A 24,204-nucleotide genomic window follows, 5' to 3' on the forward strand; every position below is an offset into this window, starting at 1 on the left:
TCCACCAGCACAGGGACTACAGGAGGCGATTTACAGAAGCAAGCCTTGCTATGGAGTGGCAGCTGCGGAAAATCGGAGATGTAGAACCTAATGTAGGAACGGTCAGGGAAGCATAAGGGTCAATGGTGCAACTGAGAAAGGAACAGGCAGAAAACCATGGCAGAGTTGGGAGGCTCCGAGCCCCAGGTGTACACTGACCTCCAGACACAACAACCGCGAGCTCCTCCGTGCTCGGAAACGGGGCCCTTCACCCAAAGCCCAGAGGACAAAGGAGGGAGCTGTCACCCTTGGCAGCAAAATATCTCCAGTTCGTCTCAATTTTAATGACGTCTGCTGGGTGACAAATTCCTTCTACCAACTTGTGGAGTTCGTGCCGCTCCCTCAGCAAATGCGACCTTGTCCTTCGCGTCATCGGGGAAGCGAAACACAAATTTCCTACCTCTCTAAGCACATCAGGTCTAGAGAGTAAGTCACATCTGCTTCAGTAAATAAAATTACAGAGAAGATTTGTTTCTGAGGTCTATTCTTTAAAAAAAATAATCAATTAATAATTTCAAGACGCAGGCACACAACTGGAAAGCGGACACATACTAACTGCATCGCGATGTCTAAGCATAGACGGGTGGGGCCTAAACCACAGCAGATGGACAAACTGAGTTTCACGCCATAACATTCATTCTAAACCAGAGTCTCCATGTCTGCAGTTCCTTGCTAAAGACATGAGAAACACCTCCAGGACTCGGGCAGCCCCGTGATGATCTGCTCTTCCACCACGAGGACGTGAACAAAGAGCGAACCCTCGAAGGTTGGGTATATTTATTCTCAAACCGGTGTTCTTTTCTAAATCTCACGGTGCACCCGGACCACTTTGCATTTGTCCTCCGGAAAGCAAAGCAGAATAAGAACACCAAGACCAAGCAAGGGCAGGTCTGCCAAACCGATCCGTGACCTTGGTTCACCCCTTTTCTCCCACTTCTCAATCTGCTGGGGATGTCAATCCCAAAAAGCACTGGTAGGGGTCAAAAGGAAAACACACAAGGCAAGCGAAGTTGGTAGCATCTTAAGGAAAAAGTAGAGAAAAAGGAATCCGGGAGAGGGAAAAAGAAGGATTCCAACTGGCAAAGAGGGATACAGTGCTACAAGGACAAAAAGACCAGTTAAAAGCAGCAAAACCTGAAGCAATCTGAAGTTAGTGACATTTTGACCAGTGATGCTCTAGGGATCTTTGAGGACCGTATGGTCTTTGAGGCAAGGGCTGCATTTTTGGTTTGTGTTTGTACAGTGCCTGGCACCCGGGGCTGCCAAACAGACACAAAGAACAATGTGGAGGGTGTTTGCTCTAAGCACAGTGAAGCTTACGCAAAATGAAAGTGGGGAAAGTGAGTAAATGGTAGGGGTGGAGACGGAGCCTCCACAGACTCATTTCTACAGCTGCTCTCAGTGGGGAAAGAAATAGAAGAATCAGAATGGTCCAAATCCTGCCTGGAAGGAGTTGGCAAAGAAGGGAAACTATTATCAAGGAGATGCGTTAGCAAATTTTTAATGGTAGCAGTAGTGCCACGTAGGATTGACCGCCTTCCTGGAGTCTGCGGCCCAGCTCTATTTCCACGTTGCTGCTTTTATCTGGCCAGAATGTCTCTACTAACTTGAACACGGTTTTGTTTTGCTCTCTAAAGGAAAAAATGGGGGGGGGGGAAACCACAAAAAATGCAGCCAGTGCTTACTCTCCGGATGTACTGTCTCTCATGCTGAAAATATATGAAGGAAAAACAAGAGAACAGAAAGATAAGATAGAAAGGACATGAAAACACGAGAGACCCACAGAAGCAGACCACGGCAAAGCATCATGCAGCAGGGTATGGATCTCAGCAGCTACGGGCAGAAGCAGCTCTTGTGTAATAGCAAAAGTCACCTATAGCCGTGGCCAAAGATTTCATTTCTGCAGCAGCCTGGCTGAGTCTGTGCATCTGCCCAAACCGCCTCACCCCACGTTCCCTTATCTGCCGCTTCTCCGCCAGTTTGGCCTGTCACGGTTTATACTTCGTTCTTAACGCCATTGCCTCTGCTTCTCTCTGGTTCTGAGATCATGCCTTTGCTGTCCTTGCTACTATCCTGGTGCTGATTATACACAGCAAGTAAATAAGTCTGTGTCTAGTGACTTTGCCAAATCTGACCGCACTGTATCAGCCAAAATCACTGGTTCTAATGTCTTGGGCTGCGGGAAGCTGGGAACTGTTGCTGGACACGGAACGGCTGCTGCGTTTGCCTACACAAGCATCGTATGCTGTTATCTATGACACTTCAGAGCGCTCGAGGGGTGGGGGTTCAACCGTGCAAAGGTGACACCAGTTGTGGGAATTCGCACACCGCCAGCCTTGTACCCAAAACACCGCCACTCGTGCTTGCAGAACGAAAACAGGATTGGGGCAGAAGCAAAAGGTGATTTGTGTTTCTGTGAGGTCGACAGAAAACGATTCCTCTCCTGCCCCACACCACCCGCAGAGATGCAAAGGGTTTGCACAGCGGCAGCTCTGCCTGTCACCACATCCAGACCAGCTCTGCTGGGAAACGGGAAGGTGCGGGATGTGGAGGTCACCAGCGGACAAAGCTGTGCGCTCTGGCGTCCTTCCCCTCAGGTGTCAGTCCTCCTTTGCCAGGTCCCAGCCATTTCCATCTCCTCTTTTCGGAAATGGTCGGTCCGCCCCAGTGCCACTGCAAAGCCCCCTGCACCTTCCCCCCACCCAGGCACCCACCCAGGCACCCAGGGACAAGAGAAACAGCAGTACTTACATTATACCAACTCTGGCTTTTCTGTAAGGACAAAATAAAAGAGAAGCATTAGTTAGCACAGAGATCTTAGGATCAAAAAGCAAGCTGGACAGAGAAACGAGGCCCAATCTGGTTTGTATAATTAGTGAAGTGAAAGTGGGATTAAACAGAAGATTTCAATGTATTTCATAGCGTGGTCTGACACAGTTATTTCCAGGTACAGGAACAAAGAATAAATCCAGAAGCACGAGTCCGTAACAGGAAACGATTCAGGCTAACGTGTGCATGTCCACATGCACGCACACACGCACACACGCGCATGCTGTAATCGTTTTTGCAGAACAGCAGCGCCTGCCAGCAACGGAGGAGCTGATCGCAATCACTGCCAGCCATTCCCTGCAGAGGCTCCACTCTTCACGTCTGCTGGGTAGGCTGCAAAAATCACATCGTGTTGAATGGGCACTGCGCAAATAAGCCCTCGAAGAACCACCGGGAGGCAGGGACACGATTTTACTCACAAATGCCATCAGGCAAAACTTGCGAGTGTTTGAAATTTTAAAAGGGAGACACATACAGAGACGGGAAAACTGCTGAAGAAAATCAGAATTTCGCATCATCTGCGCATGTGATTTTTTTGTCCTGATCACGGCGTTTCAGATGGTTTGAGAGGACAGGCCGCACGTCACGCTGGAGCATGTGAAAAAGCCAGCTCAGCTTGGAAAGTCACCCGTGGCAATTTCCAGCGGGAGGCGAGATTTACCCGCACAGAGAGAGGAAGAAATAACCTCCGCTCTCCCGCTCCGGTCAGACGGGCTTTCCAATGTCAGCACGCTGAGCAGATCTGACGGAACGCCCAGGTATCCCCCGGTTCAGGGGGATTTACCGCAGGGCAATGGAGGCGGGGGACACTGTAGCCCTTCCCCACTAAGGGGGGTTGGCTACAGGGCATGTTGCCAGGCCCGTGTGTGTCAGCAGCCGCACAACCATGCCTGTTCCTGTCTCCCACCAGCAACAGCATGTCGACATGACACTCGGGGGAGTCTAACGACAAGGACAAGGAGCAATATGTCACTGCATTTCTTTCATGGAAGTCATCTTGCTTCTGACCTTGGACTGGGAGTATTTTTCACAGCTTTGTAGCCACTCTGGAACATGAAGAACAACATACTGTTCTCTGACTTGGAACAGAGCCTGCGGAAGTGTCACTCGCAGAGTTAAGTTCATATGCACAGCAACGCAGAAACTACCTGCCCTGGGATAGCCCACGACAGGACCCACCATGTACAGGATGTTTACCATAGGAAAGTAAGTGCAAAATGTTAATGAGATCAGATTGGACCAGAGATTTCTGTGAAGACATGGGGTTGCTTACACTGTTCTTCCCCTAGACCTCCTTGCTTGCAGGTTCCTACGTTCCCTATATACTACACCAGTAAACAACCTTACTGGAATCTGCACCTCATTTATGGAGCAAACCTTCCTGAAGGGTCCCTTGCAACTTTGGGCATTTCTGCCAGTTTCGCTGCACTGGTCCCTGATCAAAAAACCCATAGTAACACAGTATATGCCACAGGCCAAAGTACCAAAGTTTGACATTAAAAAGAGGAGCATCCCTAAGGCTTTCCCCAAGTCTTGGGGAAATTATATGAACCGAAGAACTGAATACATAGTATGGCTCATCAGCTAAGCAGAGGAATTTCCTCTTACTTCCTACACTTTTCCATACTTGGCCATATCCTCCATTCATAAAGCGTCTGGTTGAAGTCACCCTTCTCTGCAAGTAGGACACGGAAAAGGCCTTATGCAATTCAGCCTATACTAAAAAAAAATCGTGGGACTTAATCTTAATCCACGTACACACCACCTTGTCCTCAGGAGCACAGCGTCTAAGATGGAGTGATTTTCCTGCAGATTTGTTTTGCCACCTGTCTGCCTTAATGAGCAAAAGGCACAACTCGGAAATTCCTGGGGAAAAAAATCATAATCAAACTATAATTGGCATAGATGAAACAGAGGCACTCCTGTCGCTGTGTCTAATAAATCAGGGTGCACGTGTTGTGCTGTCAGTACGCTGCAACAGCAGTCCAGTCCATTCCATTCCATTCCATTCCATTCCATTCCATTCCATTCCATTCCATTCCATTCCCTTCCCCTGTGCTGCGTTAATTGCAGTAACTCTTTTTCCGCCTCACACTTGAATTGCTGCAAACCGCGGCTCCTCTGTGCGGGGGCTCCGCAGCCCGTAAGCTCTTCCACACAATTACACTGACATCCAAGCCTCATCATTTGCCTCGACCAAGTGTTCTAAATATGAGGAGATTCATTCCCCGTGACCCTTGTTTTGCACGTAGAACAGACTAGAGGAATTCCAAAGAGAAGGCAGACTCAGTCCTTAAATCTATCTGCAATTCTATTTACCTTTTTTAACTCGCTGAGAGTTAGAATAGAGGGGGATGTGAATTGTGAAAATCAAGAGACAGTATAATAGAGGGGAAAAAGAAAGAAAACATAAAAACATATTCTTACTTTGAGCAGGTTAAGTCTGTCATACTGGAAAAAGAAACCATAAGCATTAGAACTGAAAAGAGAGAATAAATAGGTAACAGAGGAAGGGAGTTGCACACAGAGTGGAAAAGATGCCACTGATTTGCAGAGACGATGCTAGAGGAGCAGATACCAGAGTTCATAGTTACATGGTGGCTGTAACCAGGAAGAACTTAGGAGAACTTGAGGAAGACAAAAAATGGTGTATTTTCTCTGAGCCTTTAATTAATACAGTGTTGCCTCTAAATCTTGATGGGTCAATGATCTCATTTTTGCATATCCTGCTATGGAAGATTACAGCTTGACAGTGCAGATGGGAAGCGGTGGATCACACGTAAGTTCAGCCTGCGAACTTGATGCCAACAGAAGTTGCCACCTTTTAGCATCACTGGGAGCAGGATCACAACTCACTCCTACATACGGCTGCTTCGAGGGGAACAGAAGCGCTTTTACCAAGTGAATTACATGCCACAGAGCTCTAGAAGTTTACCCATGTCCATTTTACAACTGGGGAAACAGAGGCACAGAACCAAGGTGAGGGCAGAGCTCAGAATGGATTCCAGAGCCCTTTCTCCTGACCTGTGTACTTTCAAAAGCTGTGATATTCACCTGGCTTCTGTATGTCCATGGCCAAATAACTCAAAGAAATCCCTCACCCCAGTCCAAAATGACCAGGATTTCATGACCTACTACCTGAAGGGGGGGTTACACCACTCAACGGAGGGTAAATGAGAAGACACAGCCAAACTCTTCTCATAATCGCACACTGAAAGGACAAGGTGCAACAGTCAGAAGCTGCAGTAAGGGAAATTCTATTTGGATAGAAGGAAAAAGCCTGTTCACAACAAGAGTGGTTAAGCACTGGAGCAGGGCCCTGCCAGGGCTGGGGGATCTCCGGTCTTGGAGGTTTGCAAATTGTGACTGGCCAAGACTTTAGAGCAGCCTGACCTAAGCACATCAGTCCTGCTTTGAGCACGGGCTTGGACTAGAGACCTTCTGAGATCTCTTCCAACTTAAGCTGTTCTACAGTCTCCAGGGCCTACATCAAAATCAATGTTCTACCCTAACCTGGTATTTATCTTCAGCATTCATTATTAGCTACAAACATTGGGAAGACTCTGAAGGATTTGCAATGGAGAGGAAATTACTTTTATCCTTGGGCAAGAGCAAAAGAGTTACAAATATGTATTTCCTTGTTGCCTGAGAGCAAAACGTGGGGTTTTGCTGAGTTCAGAAAGCTGTTCCAGAAGCAGCTGTGTTTGCCAGTAAAAGCCTAAGGCTGATGCAGGCCTGTAGGGGGTTTGGTCCATGCCACAGTGCTGGACAGCGTGGAAAAGCAAGCTCCAGAAAAGATCTCCTACAGATGTCACCCAGTGCTTAAAAACTCCTCGTGAAGCGCTCCCTCTGATGGCAACACTGCAGCACGACAACACAACAGACAAAAGAGGGCAAGGGACTCCAAGCAGATCTGTCAGCAATTGTACAGACACAGCATCAAACTCATGGGCTCAAGCTGTTTCATTTCATTAGTGAGACAGGTCAGAAAAATCTGGCCATTCTTCTTGCAGAAGGCAAGTGGGGAGAGGAGAAGAGGCTGGGAAAGGAGACTTAGATTTTTAAGTTCTTTGTTCCTAACCTCTGTCTTGAATTCATACCATCATCATCTGCGTGGGGAGAACCAGGGGGCTTATCATGCCTGAGATTCCTCACGTGTACCAGGGAAAGCCACCCTGTGGAGCACAGCAAAGAGACGGAGCGTCACACTGCTTGCAGCTCAGCCCGTGCACAGCCCGTGGGCTCTGGCACAGGCTGGCAGGTGTGCCCGCCATCCCCTTCCCTCTGCGCATCAGCTCCCTCGCACCGGAACGCGAGTCTGCTTCCCTCGTTCCTCTAACTGTCTTGAAATTGTTGCTTTTTTCTCTCAGAAATGCAAGGGGCTGGCTGCAAGCACATCGCAGTCCCGCTCTGAACGCAGTTTACGTGCATCGCTCTCTGCCGGTGCTCCTCTCCATCGCTCGGGCAAAGCGCCTCCAGCCTCCCACAGCCTATCGCAACCTGTCTGACCCACGCACCTCCATCACCAGCAATCCTTTCAGACTCTCTGCTACTCCAGACCGGCATTTTCCATAGAACTTCTTTCACACCTCACCTGAGACTTCAGTCCCACAGCCCTTCTTTCTAGTTATCCAGGCTACGGTCACCAAGCACAAGACAATCTGTCTCAAACAAACACATAGGGAAGCTTCCAGCAGACAGCAGCAATCGTGGAAGGTCCGGCTGGTTACAAGAGGCATTATGACCGTAGACGTAACTGCTCTCTGAGAACTTGCCTGGAAGGAAATCTAAGACATCAGCTGGGGAAAGGCCAAGGCGTTGACTTCGTGGATTATGAAGCCATCCAAGCCATTCTGGTTTTAACTTTACTAGTATACATGTGGAAATGCCAACAGCCTGGCACTTTGTCCAATAAGCATCCCATCTGCATTTCTGATTTTTACACTCTTCTCGGGGGAGCACAGAGATGGGAGATGGAACCTCCGAGGAGTTTATCTCCAATCCAAGCACCCACAGAGGGATCTTCTACTTAGTACCTTTCAGAGCGAGCCCATGAATTCTCACAATTCATTTGGGACAGGTCTGTTCTAATAAGTTCAAGCTGGGTTCATTTGAAATCACTGATCTTTAATATTTACATCACACAGGAAAGCGTGCAGGGGCAGTAGCTGAGATCACTGGCCACAAAACTATTATTCATCATCAAAAGCAGGGACGACATGAAGGAGACCAACTCTTGCTTCTGAAAGGCATACAGTAAGAGGAGAGGAGAGAGAAGGGATTATGGTATTGTTCAGCCTACCAAAGCCAGCAGATGTCTGGCAAAGACAGCAGCTCACTCCAAGGGAGAGGGAAAGCAAACCTTAAAACAAAGGCTAAAATTAGTTGGCAGTAATTGAAGGAGTGTGATGAACAGCCCAGTTCTCACACCATGTGAGCAAATATTAATAAGATCCCAGTGATATAAGTGAAACCAGCTTCTCAGCTACAGGCATTGGGCTGAGCTCTCGCTGGCATTCTCGCAGGCGCACCAGGAGAATGCCTTGCTGGGGGCACCGCTCAGCGCCACGGGGAGGGTTTCTGAGCGATGAGACAACGCTACAGTGGGGACAGGAGAGAAAAAAGAAGGCTTACTTTGGAGAGGCGCTTGTGTGACTTAATCGGAGAGAAAGCATGCAGGAATGAAAAGAGAGAAATTAAGGAAAGAAGAAAAATCACCTCGCAAATCAAGAGAAGGAAAACCCACAAACCCAATAGAAAGCATTATATCCCCCCTTTTCTTATGAAAAGCACCATGAATTAAAGTCAAGCTTTAGCAGTCACTGTGTTGGTAAAAATCGCGCTCCCGTGGCCTTAAATCACAGTGCTTTACGGGCCAGGGCAGGGCGACTCATCTCTGTAATTCCCCCTTACCAAGGATGCTGTTCCCCTGACGGTGTCCCCAGTGTGGCTATGAACAGTGTGCCCGTGGCTCTCTTTTGGGGTGTTTGTAGGTTACTGTGTGCACAGGAAGCACATCTGACCTCAAGGGCAACCTCAGAACTGACGGGTCTCAAATGATTCATCTGGAAAAAACCCTTCGCCCTCTCTTTAGAACTCACATACACCATCCCCCTTGATGGCGAGATAGCAGTTCAGCCCAGTGACCGTGGGCCAGTGAGCCCTGTTTCCTCCACTGACAGTGATGACAAGGGGAGAGGATGAAGACTTCTTGTATGCATGACACAATCCAGCGGTAAGTCAAACAAAGATCTAACAACTCATTTCGCACAAGCCATCAGAGTTATGCCTGTGACACTGTGAAGTTATTCTGGCTGAAATATTTCACTTCAAAAATCTGGAAACACACAAGTGCTCCAGACAGCTAATTGTCATATAATGTGCCAGTGACATCAGGGTTATAATCAAAGGTTATGTTTGGCTCCCAAGGCCCTTGTGTCTGTTTCACCAGGTCCCACTGCTCACAGAAAATCAAGATTCCCCAAACCTGAAACCCTCTTCAGTACAGCAAAGGCCAATAGTGTTTCTAATACAATCAAAAGACACAATACCTTTCTAGGGAAAGTATCATCTACCCTGGCCAAGGTTTGCAATGAATTTGCCAGACAGTCATAATACTGCACTGACAGGAGGTATTTTGAAGAGCATTAGCAAACTGATCCTGTGGCAACCTGAAGCTCACCTCAATGCAGGGCTCGGACAGGACCGGAGGACTGCACGGGCCCCTCACCGCCCGTCTCCTTTGTTCCAAGACCCTTTAGGATCCAGATGATAAGAAGTATTTGCACCTCCTGCCTTTCAAGGTCTTTCTCAAAACCACAGAGCCCCCCAGGGAAACAGGGGGGCAAACAAACTGCAAACATAAATCATCACGGAACTGCACTACAAGCCATCAGCAACCCATGGACGTGGGTGATGGAGAAGGTAACAGAGATGTGCAGAAGGCTGACCCAGGCAAATGGCTCCCAGTTAGGAGAATTTTCAGAAGTATGATGGGGGAAGAAGGCAGAAAGTTAGCCAGAGGAAAAAAAGTGCAAGGCAAAGCCAGTGCACTGCATTAGAGAGTTCAGAACTGAGGACGTGTGCACATCTTGACCAAAGTCATTTGCTCGCTCCTCACCTTGGAATTCTTGGCCCCGCTGCGGCCTGACTGAGAGGAACAGCTACGCTGTACACCCTGCTCCGGCGTGGAAGGGGATTTGTCCGACGAGTGGTCTGAGCCTTTTTCCACCATGGCGTCTCCCTGGGAGTCCTGCGGTGTCGGGGAGCGGGAGCGTTTGCGCAGGATCGGGGAGCAGGCAGGCGTGCTGCGGTTGGAGTTACTGGCAGTACTGCAGAAAGGAGGAAAGAGTGGGGTTAATCATCTTCAGCTCAAACAGAAAACAACTGCACCCATGCCCTGAGGTGGAGCATTACCCGCAGATTTCTCCACTAGCACAGCAGACAAATCTGGCTTCCTGAAGCAACGCACCCGCTGTCACACTTGGGACTTAGGTCCCCAGTAAAATGAGGCTGTAAACAGTTATCACTTTCCAGCGGCAGAGGTGACTACAACAGCCTGCCAGTGCCTTTCCCCACCCACTCTTCAATTCAGCTGACCACAGACGAACGCCTGCAAGAATGAACTCATTCTCTCCTGTAGGCTCTGAGACTTTAAAATGATGAGCTGAGCTTAGAAAACCTGAACGTGCCCTCAAGAATGAGGGAGCTGTCAGTACGTTCTCGATACAGTCCCACCGTGTCCCTCCTTTATTTTATTTCAGCAAGTGTAACTATTCTCAGCAGGATGCACAAAAAGGGAATCGTGTCTTTATGAAACACTCCATTAAAGAACATCAAAAAGGATGGGGCATGGGGAGGGGACTCGCGATGACAGACAATGCAGTCATGATTTCCTGCATCAAATCATCCTTTCCCACAGCAGCTAGAGCTGGGCATGAAGATGTTTTGCTAGAACATAAAAGCTTTCATGATTTCTTTTTTTAAAGTTTCATAATGGGAAAAAGCAAGACCTTTCAGAGTTCTACAGAAATTATGAAACATTTAGGGGAAGGGAACTTCTCATCTCAAACCTTCAGCAAATGCCCTAACACCTTAAACCAGAAAACCATTTACATACATATTTACGCAGAACAGGAAAACTCAGATTTCCTCACTGTTCCTTCTCTTTTGATGCCTCTTCTTCCTGCCAGACTCCAAAATACCACACACTACATCCATTTTTCCCTACGTAACTCATTTCCTTCTGCAGTCAAACCTATTTATGACCAGCACAAACATCTTTGGGGCCTTCCCAGCCAGTTCAAGTCTGGAAGCTGGGCTGATCCCAGGACTAACTGTGCCAACTCTGCCATGCTGAGCCGTTACGGTGCCCTATAGAAAACAGACCACATCTGAGCACCAGCAGAGCGGGCAATAGAAAAAAGGTGAGGGAATTACAACTGTAAGGGATTGAATTAAAGAAGCTGGTACAATCAAACTCTTAAGGGTTATAATTTAAGCCCAATTACATATAAACTGAAGTTTGTTTCTCACAATGTGACGTACAGCGAGGAAGTTAAAATGGATCATTTCCTTTCTGAAAATCTAGAAAAGCTGAATATATGTCTGAGGTTTCATTAATTCTCAGATAAAAATCATATCCACCCCTTATCTCTGAAGATATCAGAAGCATTTTACAGATGTTAGTTAGTGGGTATGGGTAGATAATCTAATACACTCCTCCAGTAGTTACCAGGTTTAGTTTGGTTTAGTGCTGGCTGAACTGCTCTCATAAATTATCATCTATTTGCTCACTGCTTGTGTTAATGCACAAATGATGACACTTTACCTAAACAATTTGCACAAAGTTGCTTATGCAAACAATAACAGAATCACATTTCATACTCATACACACTTGCGATTGGCAAGTAACACGGCACTTGGCAGAAAACCCTTTTAGAAGATATTTTCAATAATATAGTGTGGAAATTCATACGGGTAACAAGCAGGCTAGAGCAAATGGGTCTGCAAAATGTTCTGTATACAAGAAGAAAGATGGATTAAATTACAGGCTCCACTCTGTTCCGTATTTCTACTTAATAGACTGAGAACCATATAGATAGAGAATAAGAAAATGCTGCTTGTTCAAGTGCCACCCAAGTCAGCTCCCGTGCATCAGCAATGCTTCCAGAGATGGAAATGGGCTGAACTGCCATTCCTCTGGTTACGAACTCTCAATTCTGGGGCTGTATGGCTCCGGCAATGTTATTTGTTATCTGGCATTACATCAAATTTCCTAAATCTTGCCCCCGAGCAGGCTTGATTCAACACAACCTGGTTTATTTGAGAGGTCCCCAGAAATACAAGGCAAGAATTTGAAGCGAATGTTCCTGAATCACATACCAATACACTAAACTTGTCTGAACAGATGTACTAATTTTTCTTCTACTGCTCTACGAAACCGGAGTTTATCAGGCACAACCTCCTCCTCATTTTCTGTTCGTATGAGTTCATACTCACGAGTTTCACCCTGAGTTTCAGCTTCAAGCAACTCTATAAAGACCAAGTCAAATTCAGCCAAGGTTCTGCCCGCTTTCAGGTTACAGTTAGGAAGGAGCACGGAGTTTTTACTGCTTCTAATGTAAAGCACGAAATAACCAGTTCAAAACCAGGGTACAGCTGCACCATTTTTCAGATGAAACTTGCTAAGAAGTTCAGCAGAGAGCTGATCAAAATCAGGAGGTCTGAACCCACCTCATACTACCTGATGGCTGGGCAATACTGACTATTTCTCACACGAAAGACTCCAGAGGTGTGCAAGCAATGAAGGACACGAGGAGTCTGTACATTCAGCCTTTCACGTCCAGCACAGCACGATGGGCACAAACCCCACCGGCCGCAGCTCCGTCCCGCTCGCCTCCCCCTGCCCTGAGCGCCTCCAAACTCCTCAAGTTTGAACCCGACCCAAGGCACAGCCATGACGAACGCTCTCTGCAGTTGCCATAGCGACCGAGGCCTGCAATTGAACCGGGAATCAACGCCTGAAATGCCAAAACGGCTTGACCCACTTTGAAAAAAAATAATAGTAATAAATAATGCTTTAGAGACCTAATTGACCAGAGCACATTCAGGGCCTCACACAGCCCTGCAGTGTGGCCTTTAGCAGTTACAACAGATGAACACAGGGACAGAACACAAACAAGCCCACCTAAGCAGCAGCCCCTCGCTCCCAGGTGAAACGCTGCACCGATATGTGAAAGCACACAAGGCATAGCATGTCTTCTTGGTTTATGTTCCTCCTGTGCCTAAGAGAAACACCTCGTCTTATGATTGGAACTGTGGTAAAAATAACACGGCTAGGAAGAGGCCAAACTCTGCTCAGGACAGGCCTCGATACCTGCAGCAGCATGGAGAAGAACTGAGCTTTTCTTTAGGTGATGGAAAAATGCACAGCCTGCTCCCACCCTGCCCCGGACACTCCACAAAGCAGGGACACAAGGCAAGATGCACAAAGGCCAAACTTCCTCTTCCGACGGAGTATTTCCTCTAAAGATCTGGACCAGCCGGTGAACTGAGACCTCAGCAAGCAGTACCTTCTGGGGAAGGTGACAGTCTGTACCCCACCAGCTAAGCCTGCAACTCTCACAGCTATAAAGGAACCCTGAGGACTCCATGCAATGGAGAACTCAACAAGAAGCCTGATTTTGCTCAAGTCTGTTAAATAAACTCTGCATGAATGACATTCAGGCAGTCCTGAATTGACAGGAGAGGCTGTCCATCCTACGAGATCTTCTGAAACAACCACTCCGCCAGCCACTACAACACAGCCATCCCCGGGCTTCAGACGAGCACCCTGCAACAGTTCTTTCTCAAACCACACGTGCCCTAGCAGCCAGCAGCCATCCTGCACTGTCACAGCACCGTCACAGCACCGTCACAGCACCCGCGGCCACACTGCACAGCAGCGGCTTGTTCCCCGCGTGGCTAGTGACATGCACAGATTAAGAATACACACAGTAAATCCATTTGAATCTGCCGGTTGCAGGATATGAACTAGAATTTAGCCAGAGTAATCACTATGTTACCAAGAGTACCAAAGGATCTGTAACAAGCAGACAAGCTCATCTAAACAAGCGGCAATTTCAGGCACAGGATGCTCCCTACCTTGGTGGTGATCACCAGCTTCTCAGCAGAAACACAGCAATGACACCATTTCCTGCAGTGTATTTCTAAACCCTTTGGACTTTCTCAAGGAAGTCCTGATCTGGAAAGCTAACGGGCAGCCTCCACGTGCACCAGAGTTCTCACAGGAACTCTTTACAAGGATGTATCTGCTAAGTTGCTCACATCTCCCTGCAGCCTGTAGCACCCACCTGATAGTGAGCTCTTCAAGGCCCAGAACTGGGGTTACCAACAGCATTGAAATGCTGGGCTAAATTCTGAGAAGTGCTGAGCACTATGTCCCCAAACCAGCAAAGAGCTTAAGCAGATATTTAACTCTGTCTATAGACCCACTGAAGTCTATGGGCTGTGCAAACAAAGTCAAGCCCGTGCTGACACACTTTTCTAAACAAAAATGGAGGAGATCCTCAAGCATTAAACAAAACTCTTCTGATAAAGTCCTCAAAAGAGCAAAGAAAGCTACAAGGTCAAGAAGGCACCTCAAGCCTGGCTGGAGAACAAGAAGAGTTAATTCTCATCAGAAACAGCTAGTAATGGGGCTAATTAGACACCTGCAAAGATACTTTTCTGTGATACAGTCTGACATCAGTGGAAAAAGCTGAGATTCAGAAACCCATTATGCAGTCTACCAAACGGCAGGCAGATGGTAACAACTTTTGGTCATCACCAACCTACACCCACTTCAGATTGATAATCCAAGAATGAAAACCTCCACATATTGTCGAGCAATTGCCTGGGCCTGCCATTGCTCTACAGGCAATAACAAAATATTGGACTTCTATTGAATCACCCAGTAATAGAGACAAAAAAGAAAGCACTGAATTAAAAAGCAATGACACCTGCAGAGCTGTACAGAAAGCGAGCAATGTTTCATGACAATTGTTTGAAAAAGACTAACAAGAATAATACACTTTCTGCATGTTTTTTTAAATAACTAGTTTTTACCAGAAAAGTCCATCCTTGTCAAAGATTGCTCTGACTATTTTGACATTTCGCAGAATGGCATCCTCCTCCTATGACATTCAATAGCATGCTTACATATGCATGAGATAAAATTAATGCAATTATTATGCTTCAGGGGATTAGCAAATCAGTGCAAGCGTTAGGAAGGAATTCGCCTTCTGCCCACATACAGCACTGCAAGGTTGGTGAAATGTATTATTAACAATGTCATTGTCTTTCTCTGAATCATCTGATACTGGTTACCACTAGAGACAGACTATCAACTCTGATGGACAAATGGTCTGATTATCTTACAGGACCCCCCCCTGCGCCGCGTTTGAACCGATCCCTCCACCGCTCCCTTCCCACTTGGAGTTAGTGCAAAAATCCCAAGAAAAAGTTGGAAAATGTTTTCAAAATACAAGACAGATCTCAGTAATACTGTCCAATAACGCAACGGCCGTAATTTAGAAAGAATCGTTACTCTGCAGAGAACCAACACGTGCTATAAATCATACACTAAAGCACTCCATCACTAACTAATATAATTCCATTTGCTCTGAAGGAAGACAAAGCACACGGAACAAAGTGTGATGGGTAACACAAAGAAATCTGGAAAGCAATAAAGGGGAAATAATGCAAAATAAGAATTTCACATCCCTCTGAAGCTGAGGCCACATCTGCTTCAGCCCCAGCACGGTCACCTGCAGGACTCGGCCTATGGCTGCGCTTCCAAGGACCAACAGATACGGGCTTTCTTTTCTCTCCTCCTCACCACACTGTCAATGGCTTTTTAATAGCAAGAATTGCAACATCTGACACTGTCTTCAAAACCTCAGAGCCAGGAACTTGAGACAGAACAGAGCTTGGAAGTCTTGTTTAAAAAATAAATAGAACAATGGACACCGTTAAGCCATCTCTGATGTGAAGTCTGGAAACCTGACAGCTCAAAGAATAAAAACTAAAATGAAAATAAATCCGAGCATCTTTACTTTAAACCTCGTTATTTCCAAGCTAACATCAAAATCTTACAATGGTCTGGAGACACAATGTTGCTGTCATACGTCTAACCCATGTGCATCATGTCAAGGGAGAGGGAGAAAAATGCAATCTAGCACTAAATAGCTAGTGATAAAGGTCTGTGCCCATGCTGGGATGCAGACATAGGTGTGACACAACTAGATTACGTGGAGGAGAGCACACGCATTCTTCCTGCCCATCTCCTGCTCTACCTTCAGCAAGGCTACGAGCAGGCCAGGACTTTACCCCCAGCACAGGTCGCATCCCCCTGAACGCATCCCGAGGTTTTAGAAACCACAGATTAAACGCCGAGATTAAACACCACATCTTATCAGCGGCAAAGCGGGGGTTGGACAGGGATATTGTGCATCTCAGGAGCAGAAGACAAAGCCAGAGCTTTACATCTTCCCACTCACTCCTGCTGCTCACCAGCATCAGCTTTCAGAAGTTAATGGAAGATGCTGAGATCTTCAAAGCTGGGATTCACATCAATTTCTTTTGCTCACCTCTTGATATTCCATCCCTTTACCATTCTGAACACAATAACGCAATGATTTCACGTCCCCTCACCCTGATATCCTCCAGGCAATCTCTCTCCTTGGCTCTGACCATGCAGTGCACTGTCCAGATCAAAGTTAAAAATAGAGAGGGCTGAGGGCTGCAGCTGACAGTGGGGAGAGCCAGACACCCTCAGTGCACCCGTCACACACAGTTCTTTGTCCCGAGGACCTGGGTCAGGCTTGTCCCCTCCCATGGCACATTGTCTCTGGCCTTACCCCGTTTCCAGTGGCACGGGCAGCTGGGGGCGCCCCTTGGCAGAACACTGGGCACCCACAGTTATTGCACTGATGTAAAACACGACTCTGAGATTCAGCTTGAAGTTTCCTTCCATCCTATGGAGCCAAAGTCACAAGCTCCATCCTAAATTTTCAGAGTTCTCCTGCAGATGCGTGTGACTTAATGAAGCAAGGAAACAGGAATAAACCCTCTTTACTGGACCGGGGATTTCCGTGATGGACAGGACAATGCTAGTCACCGGTAATCTAAGAAAAAGCAATTTTTTAGTAAATGGAGATTCAGCAGATTCTCATTGCCTATGAAAACGCAGGGTGCAAGGAGCCCTCATTTTCTCCTGCTCTCCCCTGCCGAAAAAACCCTGCATGCATAGACTCTGGAGGAGAGCCTGAAAAATAAAGAGGCACAAACCCAATTCCGCCTCTCCCCATCACTGCAAATATATAAAAATATACGAACACAGAGAGGAACGCAAAGCACAACCAAGACATCAGTGTGCACGCTCCAAGCCTTTCGAAGAGCGAGGGAGCACATGGGCAAACAAATACACCATATTTCTGCAGCAGCTCCAGCTGCCCCCTGTGACGCATCGCCAGTTCATCAAACTTCAACCCCGCTCCGACTCGCTCGTGTACCCAGATGTTACACAGCAATAACTGCCCCTTCGGGGCTGGGGGATGGGGGAGACAGCAGGCGTAAAGGGAAAAGGAGGAGGGGTGAGGGGAAGGACAGCTGAAAAAAACAATCAGATTTGCTCATCGGTTGTTTCGAACAATTGAAAAGGCTGCTTTAGCAATTCCTCTGCAGGAGAGGTTGGGCGCGTGCATGGGGGAGAACAAGGCAAAAAGGAATCGGGCTGGGGAAGGGAAAAGAAACGAAGCATCTCTGCAACATGATGTCACGCTGTCTGCTTTCAAGTCCCCCAAACAGAAAGGAGCAGCAGCAGCAGCAACCAACATGGACTCCAGATTTAATCTGCCTTGAAAGCGTGTGTCTCAGGCGGTAGTTTGCTCGTCAAACCTGAGCTGGGCACAGCACACACAGCCCTTTGGCTCCGTCGTTCACATGCACAGATGCATACATGCACGCATTCGGAGACTGCACATAGACACACCGAGGGGAGAGGAGGAGATCTGCAGAAGGAACAGGAGAGTAACACTAACCTGGTAGCCATTAGGGACCGGAGTGCAGCACGGAGCGGCTAGGAATTCATTCATTCATGCACTTGTGTGTGGTGGGGGAGAGCGAGGGTGGGCCAGCGGTGAGGTGGGAGGGTACTCACCTCCTGCACCATCTCAGAGCCCTGGGGCTCCCCAGGGGCACCCAGAGCCCCTGTCTCAGCTGCCTCGCATGCTGCTGGGGCTCCTGCCGCGGCTCAGCCTCTGCGCTCCCCCCGCCCGCTCTGTGTGGTTCCGATGGAGCGGCGGCTCCCCCGGCTGCGGGGCTCCAGCCACACGCGCACACGGGCACACGCGTGCGCAGGCAGGCGGCCCGTGGGCTGCGCTTTACATAACGCAACCCCTAATGCCTTCGGGATCCGCCGCTGCGGGGGAGCAGGGGGAGGGGGAGCCCCTGCCGTTTTTCCCAAGGTCCCCCGATTACGTCTGTCACTTTGACATGAAGTTGGGCAGAGGCTGCAAGTTAAGATCCTACAGGTTGGAAAAATCATACTCGTCCTCCCTGTGTACACACCAGACCGTTCACACAGGTGGGAGAAAGTTTAGAAACCTGTGAGTGTGTCAATGCATGAACAGTCAGGAAAATGAAACCCTAATTAACTGGTAAAGTGGATTATCTAAACTGAATTAAACACTGTGCGAACACACTCATTCAGAATTAAGGTGACCTCAGCTCAATTTAGCTTACTTCATCTAGCAAGCTAATTTGTTGCCATTTTTCATGTCTATCCGTGTGTAAACGGGCCTGGGATTTTTAAAGAAATGTGATCAAGCAAAGTTTACAACTCTACCGTGTATTAGTACAGGGTGTTTCTGTATCCCTACATGCCCACTCACGGACATCTTGATGCCAGAATGAGAGGGGTTTCAGACCCTCTCAAAGGCCACAGTACAATATAAATAACACAGGCTGAAGGATGAAAAAGAAATGAGCAAAAGAATCAACTCGCTTGCATTTTTCCTTCCAGGATATGAAATCAAACCTTGTCTGTACAAGGAAATAGTGTAGAACCAATCTGGCCCCGTCTCCTGCACTAACACGCTTGATTTGAAGCACAAGTGCTGGCGATCTACAAAGAGTACCGAACAAAATGGATCCATTACACAATCACAAGGGCTGACAACAGTATTTGTCACTTCACCCAGTAACATCTGACTTTGTGCTTTCAGCCTGCAAGTCCCCATAAGGATGGAGCTTTCTGCCTATGTGGAAACACACTGTTTCCAACAGAAGTTGGAAAGCTCAGTAACAACTGGCAATGAAGAGTTAGGGCCGAATCCCACACCATCCTGTCCTTACACACGCTGACCTTCTGCCAACGCAGAATACACTATGAATTTTGCAATGCCTTCTTCTCAAGACTTTAATCTTCAATGCGTTGCACCATGTTTCAGTGTCTATGGGTAAACCCGTTGTGTTTTACAACTGCAGTAGTCTTGTGGTCCTCACCAAAAGCACCGAAGCATTTCTCCAACACAAACCTAAGCATGAAAAAGAATACAGCACAATCTCATTCTCCAGTCAGCAAAACCAAGGTGAGAGCAGAGCCACTATAATTTGCACCTTGACTTTTCATTTTCACATATGACCATAGAATGTTCAAATGCTTACAGAAGTTCATGAAGAGGTGAATTTACAGCGCATTTAAAGCTAATGGCACAAAACATACAAACTCTCCTACTCCCTGTCTCCAGTGCAATGGTCCTTTGGTGCTTTTTTCTTATGGCTTTCAAAGATTTATGAAAATAGGCAGAAGCGTGACTCTCAGCCTCTACACATTTTGGTATGTTTTGTCTGAATGACTATTCAGGTTTGAACAAGGTATTATTGTGCAACAGTCAGGAAAGTCACACAGAGCCAAAGGCTCTGATGAAATTCAGTAGAAGGGGTACTTCACATCTGGAAACATGGAGAACACGCAAATGCTCAAAGCAGGTCATAAAGTGGTAGGATAGATTCAATATATGAGACCCAAGCACTCTTCTGACTGTCAGGAGAGAAGATGAATCAAACCAAAGCTCTGCTTCCAACAGCACTATAAAAGTAGCAGTAAAAATGGAAGGCTGAGAGAAAAGCTTCTTAGGCTGTATGGGAGGGAGTGCGGAAGGCAAAGCTACAGGCAATTTGAAAAATCAGGCAACACCTCAAACGCTTTACAAACTTTATCAGATCTTCAAAATTCAACCCAGAACTCTCAGAAGGACAAATACTCTTCTTAGATTTCAGGGTCTCTGGAGCACCATTCATGTCACTATGAAGACAGCTTGTTTCATGGTGATAATAGTGCACTGAGGATTCTTCAGGGGTCTTCAATGAATGTAGAGCTACCAGGTTCCTGTTGTGTTCCAGAGCTGCAGAACGCATTCTGCGTCGACTGGGTTTACCTGCAGAAATGTCTCTCAGCCCTTGGCCAGGTGCCGGTTTTAAAGAATCAAGACAAGCGCCAGGGCGTTGTTTCCTGTGTGAAGAACAGCTTCGGGAGGGCTTGGCCGCTGGGCTACGGGTGACATGACATGGTCACGCACCACAGCCCGAACCCCAGAGCGCCTGCAGGAGTGACGGGCAAGGCTGGTTCTGCTCTGCTGCCTAGAGCCAGGTAACACAAGCATGCTCAGACCTATGGCACCTCCAAACGACGCACTGTCCAAGTAATTAAAAGCCCAGGGCTGACGACAGACACCCACAAGAAAGTCCAGTGCCTGAATGTCAAGGCCAACACAGCAATAAGTGAGATAAACTCTGTATTCAGCTACAGCAACCTTACCCTCTCTGTGAACCACATGAGCGATATGGAAACAAACAGCAGTCTTTAAAAGTCTGTCTGCAAAATGTCTGGGAACAATGGATGTCTGCATCAGAACACGTGTTAATGTTTCTCACGTCCCCTTTCCCAATAATTCCTCGTCCGCTTTTAATATGATCTATTTTGAAAAGTTAAAGCCATTGAGACAGTCTTTGCATGCCACCTCTACTTTTCAGCTGAGTTCAGAACAGAACCAGGAGACACACTTTAACAGAATTTCTGGCCCTGTCTTCCAAAAGACATATTAGAAATGTCAGGAAGGCACGTCCTCAGGGAAAACTCAGTGTAATGCTACAACCTCAAGATCTGCAAGTACGATTAGCGGTAGCAGGTAACTGGCACATCTGGGTAGAAATTAATATGTTGCACCTGTTTAATTTTTTGGCTCGTGCCACTGTTGGAGCACGGAAGCTGCGCTTCTCCTAGATACCCTGTGACCGTATGGACTCTGCTTCTGAACGCACAGCACCATACAGGCTGAATTCTCCAGCCGGGACTTGTGGTGCTGTTTGCCAGCTCCTGCTCAGGCCATGGAACACCCTTCCAGCCTCCCGCGTACAAAACGGGTGCTACTCCTCAAACCCCCCAGTATTCTCACCCTATCAAGCAATAAGGAGCATTGCCAAAACTCTCCCTTCTCCCTTGCAGAAAACGGGCTCCTAGACAGGTATCAGATTAAGCAAAAGTCTTTTAGAGTCCTCTGAACTGACAATGGCATTTCCACCGTATTCCTGCAGCGGTGGGGGATGGAGGAGGAAGGCAATCATGTGCTCCAAGGCATGGGGAGGAAGAGGGGGAGGAGGAGAACAAGGAGAGAGAGAACAAAGTGTCAACATCTTAACTGGGACACACAAAGAGCCAGTTCTTAGTAAGAACTTAATCCAGGATTAACAAGAGGTCAGCTACCTCTGCAAGGAGACTGCACTAAAAGGAGCTAATTAGCTCTCCTTAATTGCACAAAGGAACCCACACAGAACTAAAGACATTCACCAGAAGGAGATCCCACCTCACCTAGGAAACTGAGCCCTACCTGTTGTCCTCAACACCACATGAAAGCCAAAAGCAGGAAAGGTGAGCTGACGGTAGGGAAGAGGCTGCGGGGAGTCAGGCTCAGCATCGACAAGGGGTTGAGTGAGAGCGGGAGGCTACATCCCATACAACGAGAATTTTTAGCATGGTCAATGTCTTCCTAGACAGCTTCTTCAGCAACCACTGCCATCACATATGGAACTGCCCAAGATCTCTGCGGTAACTACAGCTATCACGTTCATAAATATCCACGAGGATATTTACTGCAGTTTTAGCCGTCTTTAATTCAGTGCGATCTCCGACAACGAGGAGGAAGGATAGCACAAGGGGAACCAGTGTAGGCTCAGCTCTGCACTGCAGGCTGAGATGGACAGAATCACATCCCAACATGAGTAGGCACTGCATCCTGGTCAGGACAGAGAGCGCAGAGCAGATGCATCATGGACCACGGGCAGGTAATAGCTCCGGCCTGGTACCCACCGGCTCAGGACGCAGTGGAAAAGCTGGCTGAGCGGACCTCCCACAAATTCTCTGTCTTGAACTTCTAATCATATATTACAAAGACACTTACATATCCTTAAGTCCCCTACTAACTTCCACTTGATACTAAATTCATCTCTTTTTTCCTCTGAAACCAGTATATGTTCTGTTCTGCTGCACTGATGATAAGCTGATGCATCTTTTACCCCAGAAGCACTTGCACTGCACTGACAGGTACAGCATACAGCAGGCAGTGTGCTCGACAATGAAGATTAACGGCATATCAATAACGCTAACAAACATCTCCGAGATCGAGCACTAATAACAGTAACTCCTGTATTTATGTGCTTTATAGCACCGCGCTGCGGGCTGGGCAGACAGGCAGGGCCCTCACCCTGAGCAGCGTACAGTGCGAGACGTCAGCTGGGCAGCGGAAGGCACAAAAACGAGCGGCTGCACTGATTTTAAACCCTCCGGCAATGAAGGGAGTCACCGCCGAGCAGCCAGGTCCCAGCGCATCCCAGCTGCAAGGTCAGTGCCCAGTTTTAGAGAGGATGAAGAGAAAAGCAAAACAGCAGGCTGATGGGGGAAGGCAATCACACGCACACAAAGAACACAACAGGAACAGATCATCGATGAATTAGAGGTCCCTGTGGAATCATTACAACTACTGTCTCCACTATCTACGCGGCCTTTTCTTATCCCTTCAGGACAGAGTTAAACATCATGCCATTAGATTCATCCCCATTCTCACTGATGGACTTTCTTAACCTTGCTTGACCTTTTCTTCCAGAATGCTCTCAGATTCCTGTAATTTGCTGTTGTAGGCACCAGAAAGTCACTAAGAAAACCGAACAGCTACTCGGTGGAGCCCCCACTCCCATGAAAACAGAACATTGCTCCATAAGAGTCCTGCTCAGCTTCTCCCCCCACTCCTCCGGCCTTTCCACCCCAACTTGATTTCCCAGTCAAAGCCCCTGGGGTCCCCAGCCCGCCCTGCAGTGCACCAGGGCATCCTTGTTCCTGAGGAACCGCCGGACCTCACAGCACACGCACGAACACAAAGGAACCTGCATCCGCAGGAAGGCGTCCTCCTGCCTGCCTGGGAGACGAGAAACGAAGAGCTGAACGATCGCATGGCCACCTGTTCCCACATCGCATTTCCTGGGGCGCAGCTGCGTGTCTTCCCTGCTCCTCTGCTCTCCGATTCTGAAACCACCATTTAAACTGCAGACAGAAGCAATTCTGCTGGGGGAGAAATCATTAAACCGTTCAAGAATCTTACTGCTCCGATGCATTTTATGCTCTCAAAATCAGTTGACAAAAAGATTCCCCGCTCTGATAGCAGCTTGGCATGGCTGAAACAAAGCCTTCTTTGCAACTTGCTACCCAGCTCTGGCATCTGAACTGGCTGCTGCCCACTAGAAAGAAAAGCACCCACTGTCTCTTTAAGAATGCCCTGGAGCCCACATCGCTGGCGCTCGGTTAACCCTGGCTGCTCCTCACCGGTCACTGATGACAGCTATGAGATTTCACCATGACTTCTCCTACCCTTCCCTGCTTGTTCTGCTGCCCTGGTACAGCTTCTCCACGTCGTTGCACATCCCTGGCATCCCAAACATATTTGCAGGGGCACTTTAGCCGAGCTTTATTAAATATCCCTGTTCTCCCTGCTGTAAAAACCACCAGGGAGTATTTCTGCGACAACAAAGGACCAGAGCAGCATGGACCTAAGCATCCCCGTTATCTCTAACCGCAACGCACTCCCACAACGCACCCTCTGCCTCGGTCATTTCTACAGACACACTGGCTCTTCATCTTGCCGAGCGAGAGGGACTACGCGCCCTCTCTAAACCTTATCAGACACAACACAAACCATCTACTTCCCTGGTACAACAGCAGGCGACGCAGCCAGCAACAGGAGA

The 24,204-nt window shown here is 47.7% G+C and overlaps 1 protein-coding gene across 3 annotated transcripts in view; it reads right to left on the reverse strand.

Moving 5' to 3' along the window:
* Positions 1–24,204, reverse strand: part of GRAMD1B (GRAM domain containing 1B) — a 57,036-nt gene that overhangs the window by 24,739 nt on the left and 8,093 nt on the right. For all 3 annotated transcript variants that reach the window (XM_082070164.1, XM_082070163.1, XM_082070166.1), the window contains exons 2-3: positions 9,989–10,199; positions 2,791–2,811 (exon numbers count right to left, since the gene is read on the reverse strand). In XM_082070164.1, the coding sequence (XP_081926290.1) occupies positions 2,791–2,811; positions 9,989–10,199 (232 nt within the window). The remainder of the gene's footprint in view (positions 1–2,790; positions 2,812–9,988; positions 10,200–24,204) is intronic.

The sequence above is a fragment of the Streptopelia decaocto genome, assembly GCF_964273445.1.
Source record: "Streptopelia decaocto genome assembly, chromosome: 21".
In the NCBI taxonomy this organism is placed as follows: Eukaryota; Metazoa; Chordata; class Aves; order Columbiformes; family Columbidae; genus Streptopelia; species Streptopelia decaocto.